The following is an 11,504-nucleotide window of genomic DNA, read 5'->3' as shown; positions in this document are numbered from 1 at the left end:
TTCCCTAATCATGGTTTTTATAAAAACAAACAAAGATGTTTAAATGAGTGCCCTATTTTAGGTTAAAGCTTTGAACTGAACTTTTAGTTTGGTTTACCTTCTGGATTATTGGGTATCAAAAGTTTTTTTTTTGTCTTTAAACGAATCAACTCTAAACACTTCTATAATAGTAAAAGTAGTAATAGATATCGCAATGGAAACAATTATTTAAAATATATGAAAATATTTGAAGAATGGTTAAAAAAGTTTTAGTTTATTTAATAAAATAAAAAAACTATGTAAAAAAATTTTTTATAAAAATTACACTTAAAATATTTAGTAATCTTTTAATCTAATAACATCATTAGTATCAGATATAACATTATTAGTATCGGAAAAATAAAAAAGAAATTGGTTCGGCTTGAGTACTTCTCAACAACATTAGGAGTAAAATGAGAATGAACTATTTCTTTAAATCTGTCAATAGACAAAATGAAATAATAGAATTTAATTAAAACAATAGAATTTTAGTTTTTTTAGGTTTTTGTTTTTTTAAATTTAAATAGCAAACGAGTTTTACTGAACATAAGTATACTGATGGCTTGATAAAATGATAAATGATAGCTCTAAAGATTATCAACAAAGTTATTCAACAACATCTTTAATAAAACAAGGTAAGTAAAATTACACCTTATCGAAAGCATATAAATTAAATCAAGCTACTTTCCTTGTTTTGAATTATGACGCAACATTTGTTCAAAAGACAGTTATTGATCTTAAGAAACATTTAAATAAATAAAAAAATGTTTTCTGAACTGAAATATAAGTGAGGCATAACGTTTTAAATCGCGCGTAAATATTGCTAAGAAAGAAAACTTGTCAAGGAAAAAAAAAATTTCCAAAAATGTTTCCGTTCACTCGGAATCCGGTTTTAATATGTTAAGATTTTTTAAAAATATTTGAAAGCTAGGTTTATGCCATCTTTGAATCCATTTTTTTGGCAGGGCAAGAAATTACAGATAATTTTTGTTATTAGTATCAGACGTAACCCATAAGCAATCGCTTAAAAATACAAAAAATAAGGTGTGAAACTGCTTGAAAGCATAAAAGCTAAACTTAACTATTAGCATTGACTTTTACAAGTTAAGCGTCTTTTTGAAAATATATTTTATTTAATAAACAAGAGATATTTACAAAAGCACGCGGGAAACTTGCAGAAGACGATAGATTATATCGTGATCAAGAAATCACTTTTAGTTGCGATGTTTTTGTATACTTAATTTATAAAAAAATTCGGTTTTGCAAAGTTCCATTTCACCATAAGTCAGATATAATAAGCTATTATATAATCAAAAACAGATACAAAAAAAACTTTATTCGGTATACATAAATATATAACGACACGTTACGAAATATAAAATCAAGCATTTACATTGTTTTGAAGCTATCTTAAGGATTTTTTCGTTTTAGTTTTAAATTACGTTTGTAAAATCGTTTACATTTGGAACAAGTTTTTTAAATAATTTTAAAGAACTCGCTTTATGTAGTTTTGTAATTGTATTACTTATGGATATTACTTTGTTGTAAAGATAAGGGCCGTGATGTAAAACAGAGAAACGTTATTGTTATTTGCGGTGCTCTGTGACAAGACCGTTAGGTCTTCTTGGGGCACCTAAAAGAAAAAAAAAAGAAAAAAATTGTTTTATTTTTTAATTTTTTTTTAATGGTACATTAAAATTTTCTATTCCTTTAGTGTCATATCTATTTCTATTGCAATCGCTTTCGAAAAAAGTGATAGGATACGTTCAAGTTTATATTTTTAGCATAAACAATTTTGATAGATATTAATTTTATAAGCAATTAGTGCATTAAAAAGTTTTAGCAGAGGTTTTAGCATGAGTAATTTTATCTTTATTAAATAGATAAAAAAAAAAGATTAGATTCTTGCGACATATTTTTGATGTTGATTGAAGTGCTACTAGGTTGAATCTATGGGATCTTTCCCCTGCTATATTACCATACGTATAATAGGTTTGTATGAAATCAAAATAAAGGTGGTTTAAATTTTTTTGGGGATAATATTGGTCTAGCTTTTGCAATATTCTCATCGATAAGATTCCCTAAAATTTATATTGGTTTCCCAGCCGGTACAACTCAGGAAAAAGATACGTCAGCCGGCACAACTAAAGAAAAAGATACGCTTGGTTTCTGTTGCGTGTTTAAAGCCTTCTAAAACGAAAAGAAAATAACGCGTTTCAAAAACGGTTTTCATTCCGTGAAATTAACTATTACTATTTACCATAATTACCTGTCAGAAACTTAATGGTTTCACCGCTCAGTGAAGCGAAATGGTCAAAGAGCGGCCAAAACTCAAAATTTTGTAAAGTAATAAACGTTTTTAATAAATTATTGTTCCAAACTTAAAAAGTGGGTAATTAAAAACTTTTCAAGTTGTAGATCCCTCCCCTTACTCCCTCTTCCCTCCCCCATCTCCCTTGATTTTTCAATGCAATTTTTTTTAATTTTTAGATTATAGAAATTGTTCTAAAAATATTTTCTAAGTGAAAAAAACATTTACCTTATTTATTAAGTATTAATATGTAATCCCTGAATATATTTACTGATAAGTGAATTTTTACATGAAAAAGTTTAAATTTGAAAAGATAACATTTTTTTAAGAAAAAAAAAACTATTCATCTCCTCTGATGAGGTCCTGTACGTCATGATCAAGGTTAGGACCTGAAAATGTTTTGGGGTTCCTGAAAGCAATCGAAGAGATGGCAGGGTTGCTTCTTATTAGTAAATAATGGAATTGGTTTTGCATCTCATTAATTCTAGATATTTTGCATGAGTGATTGAGTCTTGCATTTCGTATGGCCTTATTTTGTGCTTCCTGAGCCTCCTCCGAATACGCTCCAATGGGAAGATCCAAATGCTCAGCAATTAAAAATCCATGTTCCAGAACCTTATGAAGTGTAGGTGGCATAATGTACCAAGGATAGGTTTCCACTATCAGTTCTGAAGTTTTATAACAGTATGCTTTAAAATCATGTAGGTTCAGGTGGAATCCACTGCAAACGGCATTCAATATGTTTCTTAGTCTTAAAATGATGTCCAAACTAACTCCTGTTATTTCAGAGAAAGATTCTGCTGCTAAAAATGCCCTCCTTGCAGTGTTTCCTGTATTAGTATTTCCAAATCCCTGCTTAGGAGTATCAACCACTAAGCTTAACACCTCTCTAACTCTTTAAACTAAATCTCTCTTCTTTTGATTTCTTTTTTTCGAGATTTTACAGATAATTTATTTTCTGGAGATCGGGACTGGTATATTTTAATATCCATTTTATATCCCAAGTGAAGAATAAATTCTAAAATTCGTATCCAACAGTGCAGTGTGGATAATCCTAAAGCTATAGCTTGCTTTGTGCAAACTTTTTCTTTAATTATATCCAGCTTGTTCATTACACTAGGCTTGGCAGAACAAAAATTGCAAGATTGAGTTGAGTTTGCATCTGTTATAACATTAACTGCCTTGCCGTCCAGCATGGTCATCTCAATTTTTATTTTTATTTTTGCTTTCTGGTTAGGGAAAGGGAATTCAATTTCAAAATCTTGAAGACTTTCTATTTGCTTCCTAACATCTAATTCTTCAGCTCTTGTTTACTCTTTTGTTTTTTTTTGGTATTGCAGGTGATGGCCCCTATTTCCAGTTTCAACGGAACAATTGCAGTTTGGAACAAGGATTTTTCGTCTTCAACTCCTGTTGAAAGATCTGTGTTATCAAACCTTTGATTGTATACACTTTGAGATGAGGCTCCATCCATTCCTGCTTTCATATAGAATTTTCCAGTTGTTTCCGATCCATCTAGACACTCTATATTAGATATGTTTATAAATCTTGATAAAGTGTGGTTCACCATTGACTGAACATAACATTTGGCAGATGTTTCTAAAATTTCCAAATTTTCTGGAAATATTTTCAATAAAGCAGTATAACCAAAATTTAGATATAAACTATGTATAAATTGAATATTTACGCTAAAATGGTATACATTCCATACGGCATACAAGATATAAATGATCAGTAACTAGAATTTTCTCCTCTTCACTTAATGTTTCTATACTGGGCACCTGTCCAACTTTTTTGATCATTGTTGAACTAAGACTAACTCCAATAAAATTATAACTTCTTTTTCACTCACGCTTTTACAGCTGTATGTGTTTCAAAACGTAACTGGGTTCTTTTGGGGTTTAGATGCAAAGTTATACAAGAAAAACCCTAATCGTTAAAAACATACGGAAATCAGTCCTGCCCATTCTTACAACTAAATTATAAGCTTTCTAACTGGACTTTCGTCCTTTTTGATAATTACTTGCTCTAAAATACTCTTTTTTGCATTTTCACTTAGGGTTTGACAGCCTGATGTGTTCCAAATAGTGACTAGACTTTTGCTCTAGTTGCGATCATTAATAAACACATAATACTATTGTCAAATGAGGATGTGTTACAAAATATTACGGTTATTGGAGCTTGGGAACATAAAGAACCCAAATAACGGCCGCCTCCAACCCTTTGAGAGGGGGGACAGTATTTTAAACATAATTGCTTTCAAAACTTAAAATAAAATTTAATTTTATCAATAGAATTCAAATTTCATAAAAAAATCTTTTGGCGTTCAGAAGTAATGACTACGTACAGTTTACAACCCCCTCATTGTGGGGAGAAAAATATTTTACACAGATTTTTATTTTTTATACTTATGCCCATAAATCCATTTCGGGCAATTTGGGGCAGCTGATTTTTTTTTAGTTATGCATGATAACATCCCCTTGGATAAAAAAGTCAGGGTGGAACTCTGCGGAACTTTTAAGAAAAATTTATATTTTCAACTAATATTTTAATTACTCATTTAGCAAAAGCTATATTCAATATTTTAACCTTTTTACTTTTGAAAAAGATAAAAGAATGCCTAAATAAAGCTTTATGATAAAAAAAAATAAAAAAAATCATCTAAATGAGTAAAAAAAATAAAAATTAAAAAAGTATAAAAAGTTCGCGAATTTTAGCGAACTTTTTTTACCTTCTACTAGGTAGGAAAAAATGCTTCTCTGACTAGAATAGTAGACATAAGAGAACCAAAATAAATATTTTTCTTATCAATTTAAATATTTTTTAATAAGTTGTAAAAAAAAATTAATAAAAATGGTGTATTAAAAAAATTCCACTTATGGCCACTTTTTGAGCAAAACGTGTCTATACAGGTTTTAATTCAGAAAAAGAAACTAAATGCGCCAATTTGTTTGGTTTTTACAATAATTTTATTTTCTATTTTTATCAATGGTAATACAATTGATATTGTATTGGTTTTTTGTGCATTTAATGATAATTAGATTAAAACTAAATATTAAAGTTTTTCAAGTTTAACACTTGCAGTTTCAAAAAGTTTTGAAAAAGATAGAAGTAGATAAATAAAATAAACTAGTATCATCTGCAAACATTATGGTATCGAGTCTGTTTGAGACGTTCGGAACATCATTGATGTATAACAAGAAGAGTAGGGGAGCTAGAATGGAACCTTGGAAAACTCCGTATGCTTTCGATCGAATTAATATACAGTATCGGACAAAACGAGTGCAACCAAATAATGCTAATTTAGTTTCTTTATGTAAAAGTGCTGCATTTTTTCAATTTAGAGAAATAACTATGTAACTGTTTAGAGACAAAGCTCTCAAGTTTTATTCATCGCAAAGTTCATTATTTGTACACGAAAATTAATAAATTAATCAAAAGTATTAAAAAAAGTTGATTTCCTTCTGGACAAAACAAGTGCAACTCGACAAAATGTTGACCAAGCTGTATTTCGCTAACAATATTTCGTGGCAAATCCTTTGTTGTCGATCACAGCCTTGCATCTTCGAGGCATAGATTCGATCAGGTGATCAATGAAACTTTGTGGAGTTGCTACCCAGGCCATTTGGATTTGTTCAAACAGTTGATCCTTATTACAAACACCTTCACGATTAATTCTGCGGTTGATGATCTCCCACAGGTTCTCGATAGGATTGAGATCCGGAGATTGAGGCGGCCAATCCATCACCGATAGGTGGTTGTCTTGAAACCACTGCTTGACTACTTTTGAAGTGTGTTTCGGATTGTTGTCTTGCTGAAAAACCCATTTTATTGGCACATTCCATTCAGCATGAGGTAACATAACATCTTTCAGGATTTTTTTATACATGAAACGGTCCATTATTCCATCGTTTCGTTGTATTGGACCTAGACCGTTAGCAGAAAAACACCCCCAGACCATTACATTGCCTCCACCATGCTTCACGGTATTATGGCAGTAACGTAAATCGAGGCGTTTTCCGGCCGGTCGACGTACACGGCAAATGCCATCGCTCCCAATGATGTTGAACTTCGATTCATCACTGAACAGGACAGTTCGCCATTTCTGCACATTCCAGTCAATATGAGATGTAGCACACAGGAGTCTTTTCTTCTGGTTTTTTAGTGAAATCAGCGGTTTCTTTGCAGGGCGTCAAGAAAACAATCCGGCTTCAACAGCACGTCGTCTGATTGTTCGGTCCGATACAGGCAGCTCTAATTGCTTTTGTATATCGACTGATGATATCTAGGGATCCTTCTTGACGGATCTGACAATCATAGAATCCTCTGTAGAAGTGGTGGAACGCGGTCTTCCACCTTTGTTATCTGCTGCCAACTTCCCCGTAGAACGATATTTGGAACATAGTCTTGATACGGTCAATTTTTTCACGCAATATTTATCACAAATACTTTTTTGTGACATTCCACTTACGTAATCGCCAATAATTTTCTTTCTTGGTTCCAATCCAAGACTGCACTTGAAGTCATAAAAATAATAAAAATAAATAATCACGCTTCTCAAGGCTTACGTGTTACATTTACCTTGTAATGATACAATAATGCTCTGTGGAACACAACGTCTTGGTTGGATGTGGACTGTATTGATGTAATGAAACACTTGTTGTATTTCACCTCTTGTATTGATGTTCTTCGATAAAACACTTTGATAAAACTCACTTCGATAAACTGTCTTGATAATACTGACTGATTGACTTCCATATACTGACTGAATTACATGTCGATTTACATGTCTCTTATATAGTAAAATGAACCTGTGTGAACCTGTTCTGGAAGATTCTAGATGCTTCTTTTTGATGCTTCTGAAAGCTTCTGGATGCGTCTGGATGCTTCTGAATGTTTCTGGATATTTCTGGATGTTACTGGATGCTTCCAGATGCTTCTTCTGTAAACTTCTGGAAGCTTCTGCATGCTTCTGGAAACTTCTGGATACTTCCTTTAATTATTAAAAAAATTCCGTGACGTTGACACGGACCAGACTTAAGAAAATGAAGCAAACCAAAAAAGTTGCACTTTGGTAAAACGTTAGAACAATGTTGCAAGTTACGTTGGCAGAACATCTGTCTCCAACAATGTTTTTATATCCTTTTGGTTGCAAATACGACGTCGTCGACAACAAAATTCCAACATTGGCACAATGTTATATTTTAAGTTGGTGAAATGTATTATTTATCTTGATTCAACGTTGTATTTTTTAGTTGGCACAGCATTGATTTTATGTTGGCTTAACGTTGCATTTAATTTTTAACGGAAATGGATTTTGAATTCCTAATGTGTGATAAAATCACAAGTTTTTTTTTATTATTATTTTACGACCATCTTGTACTGACAAATTAACCTGATTATTTTTTTACAAAAAAAAATCTAGAAGATTCGCGATTCAACGCCACCTCTTGGTAAGTTTTATAACATCTTTAAGACAGTAGGCGTGAACTTTCTTTTAAATACTTTTCAGCAGTGCTCTGTGATAAGACCGTAAGGACTTCATGGAGCACCTAAAATTAAAATAGAAAAAAAAAAAAAACAGTTGCCCAATGGGTGGTATTATTAATATTGTATTTATTATTATCATTATTATTTCTATTGTTATTATTTACATCTTTTTACAGTTATATACTTTTTATAATTACTATTATCATTCTATTAAAATTCATTCTTAAAATTACAACTGTTTTTTTGATAATTCTTAATATAATATTATTAATAAACTTGACGTTTAGTTCGAATTAGTAATTATTTTTAACTTGATGTAACTTTTAAGAAATATTTGGTTCGATTTTGATTTGCTTTGTTTTATAACTTATATATATGTAAACAGTTTTATACTTATATATATGTAAACAGTTTTATACAAATAAAAATTATTTAATATTCCCGGGTGTTGCTACATGTCTGCAGTTACTTTTTTTTATGGTTTTTGTTAAAAAATTAACAAACAAAAAAATGTCTTGTTTTTATATTTAAGTTAAAAAATCTATGAAAAGCTTGCTAAGTAATATATACTTTTTATAAAGTAAGGTTTTATAAAGCAAGGTTTTAACAAAGTCATTTTAAGGATTTTTATTTTTTTAGCTATTTTTTTCTTTAAATTTAATTATTTATAAGTCATATTTGAATGATATTTTGTTATTTGAATGTATATATTTAGTTATCATATTTGAATAAAATTAATATAAAGTTATATTGTTAAATATTTTATGTCTTGGTGAAAACTTGAGAGAAAAAAAAAAAAATTTTAAAAGTTTCACAAAGCAAAGATTTATTCTTAAAAAGTCTACAAAAAGGAAAGTTTTATTATTAAAAAAATATTATTAACTTAATAAAGAATCAGGAAAGAAATTTAAACCAAATTATTAGTAAGCACGAACAGTATATTAAACATTTTTTTCAATTGCTAATTATGGAATAAATGTTAGTAGGACTTTATGATCAAAATATTATCATTAATCATTAATACTTGTTCCATGATTTTATTGACATTTGTTTGTCATACACTCTACTTAACTTAAGGATTAGTTTTAATAATACGTCTATTTTTCTTTTGGTTTTAAGTGACATGCTAAAATGCTTAGTAGGATAAAAGAAAACTGAAAAAAAGTTTTTCATAAAAAGTAGAAAATATACTTTAAATTAAATTAAATATTTTTTTAAAAAGCTATTAGTTTTAGTGTTTAATATATATATATATATATATATATATATATATATATATATATATATATATATATATATATATATATATATATATATACATATATATTAATATAGACATGATATATTAATATAGACATGATATATTAGTATATATATATATATATATATATATATATATATATATATATATATATATATATATATATATATATATATATATATATATATATATATATATTAATATACTATAGTAGATATATATATGTACATAATTTTCTTAAATCTATTCTTTATTTATTTTTTAATGACTATTTGTTTATCAATATTTTTAATGTTGGATTTTTTTATAGAAAATTTCGACATGCCGAGCGAAGATTTTACACCCGATGAGGTTGTGCAGTTATGTTGTGAAATTTCGATAGCAGATAATCTTTTATGTCGAGTTGATAAACGAAAAAGAAGCTTATTTAAACGATCTAGTTCAGTCGAAAAACCAAATCAACCTGTTCGAAAAACTTCTCATATTGCACAAAACTTAAGTTTAGTGAACGGTATTCCTTGTATGAGTAGTTTGCCAGGATCTACCGGTGCTTTGGAAAAATATTCTCAAGAACCGCCAGCTTCGAAACCAACAAATGGACAAAAAACAGATGTTGAAAGGCTGGATGGTCGAAATGTTGTGTCTTTGGCTATATTATGCGATGAAAATGGTACTCCCTTTAGAACTTACACCGAAAATCAAAATATTCCATTGGAAGAATTCAACTCAACCAACGAAATAATCGTAACGAGAGTTCCTATCAAATGTGATGCTGAAAGTACAACCGAAGATGATAACAGAGACCAAGGCGAAGATCTAAAATCGGCGGCTTCCTTATTATTGGATTTAGACACAGAACAACGTCTTAAACTCTTAAAAAAACTTGACGGCCCTCTTGCCAAATTACATACAACCGACTTTAAAACTGCTTCGTCATTTTTAAAGACAGACAGATACACCGAAGCTAAACAAGTCATCAAAACAGAAATGATTAACTTTTTGATAAAAGAATCAAAAGTTACAATTGTTTAAAAAATTATTCTGAACACTCAGGAAAAAAATTATTGGTTTTTCTATTATATATATATATATATATATATATATATATATATATATATATATATATATATATATATATATATATATATATATATATATATATATATATATATATATATTTTAATAACGTTATAATTATATACATTTTTATATTTAATAAAGTTATCCTACCCACAAATTTGTGAAAATGTTAGCCTTATAATATAAAACACTGAAAAATGAGTCGAAAAACCGGTTTAAACTTAAAAATATAATAACTACAAAAAACAAACGACACCAGAAAATGGGTGTGGAGAGGTGACATTAAAGTTTAAATAGATCAACGTTGATAAATTTTATAGATCGTTCATTGAATTTTTTTGTGTATTCAAGCCGTGCATTATATGTTTGTGGTATGTTGAATTATCAAAGAAAACTTAAAATTTAGTTTTATCAACACATTATTAAAAAGTATTTATCGTCTTTTGAAATAAAAATATTTTGCACGTGTATATTGGATCCTGGTTAGGAAACTGTCATAGTTTATTGAGACTCTTCCAGGATTTGACGTTACAAGGGGCGAAATATCAGAAAGTTTTAGCCAAAGAAGCGACATAAAATGCTAACTTTTAAAATACTTTTTTAAATGAGCAGAAAAACACGAAAAATTTTGAAAACTTTTAATTGTATTAAAATTAGGGGGATTCTAGAATAAGAATAAATGGAGCGAATGGAAAGAATCGCCCCTAATCAAGACACTTCAAAAATACAAGATCCTTGAGTCTTAAGAAGTTCTTTTAATTAAAAATTGATTCAACAGTTTAACTAACTGACAACGACTTGCGCATCAAGCAAATTTATTTTAAAAGTTTTAAAGTTTTTTTTGAAATAAAAATTGTTCCACTCACATACTTTGAATATGCAGAATAATTAAACTATTTTTGTATTTTTTTGATTAAAGAAAGCTTCCAGGCCACTGACCAGTTTGTTACATAATATTGATTTTTTATGTAACAAGCTGCTAAGTTTCAGTCAATCAATGTTGCAGCTGCAACATCGATTTGTAAATATATAACGTATAGACATTAAAAAAATTATTTTACATTCTTGTATTAATCCAACTATGTGTTTTATTACAACGATATCTATAGTATTCATCAAGTTTATTAATACGTATCGCGCTGAAAAACTTTACAAAAGTACAATTGTTTTTTGATTAAAGATTATAGATAAAGATAACAGATAAGATCGTAACTGAGCGTCTCACCCAAAAACTTATTAAAACGTGTGCGTAAATTTATTAGATGTTTGGTTAAAAATTGTGTTGCTCTGTCCACAACCTCCTTCCCATCTCAATCTCACGCTTCCCTTTCAAATTAAAAGAGC

At 29.2% G+C, this 11,504-nt stretch overlaps 1 protein-coding gene across 3 annotated transcripts; it reads left to right on the top strand.

Annotated features, from left to right (window-relative positions):
• The first annotated feature begins 519 nt into the window (after positions 1-519).
• LOC100205991 (uncharacterized) lies at positions 520-10,158 on the top strand. 3 transcript variants are annotated; one of them, XM_065804889.1, is made up of 2 exons: positions 520-653; positions 9,391-10,158. In XM_065804889.1, the coding sequence occupies exons 1-2, from the start codon at positions 590-592 to the stop codon at positions 10,110-10,112; spliced, it is 786 nt and encodes a 261-aa protein (XP_065660961.1). In that variant the 5' UTR covers positions 520-589; the 3' UTR covers positions 10,113-10,158. The 3 variants fall into 3 exon arrangements, with proteins under 3 accessions (XP_065660961.1, XP_065660963.1, XP_065660962.1); XM_065804891.1 differs by lacking the exon at positions 520-653 and adding an exon at positions 8,624-8,742 and having other exon boundaries at positions 9,391-10,157; XM_065804890.1 differs by lacking the exon at positions 520-653 and adding an exon at positions 8,859-8,997 and having other exon boundaries at positions 9,391-10,157.
• Positions 10,159-11,504: the final 1,346 nt, after the last annotated feature.

Source organism: Hydra vulgaris, chromosome 09 (genome assembly GCF_038396675.1).
Source record: "Hydra vulgaris chromosome 09, alternate assembly HydraT2T_AEP".
NCBI classification, from domain to species: domain Eukaryota; kingdom Metazoa; phylum Cnidaria; class Hydrozoa; order Anthoathecata; family Hydridae; genus Hydra; species Hydra vulgaris.
Note: the sequence above shows the minus strand (reverse complement) of the source record. Positions and strands in the feature narration are given on the sequence as shown.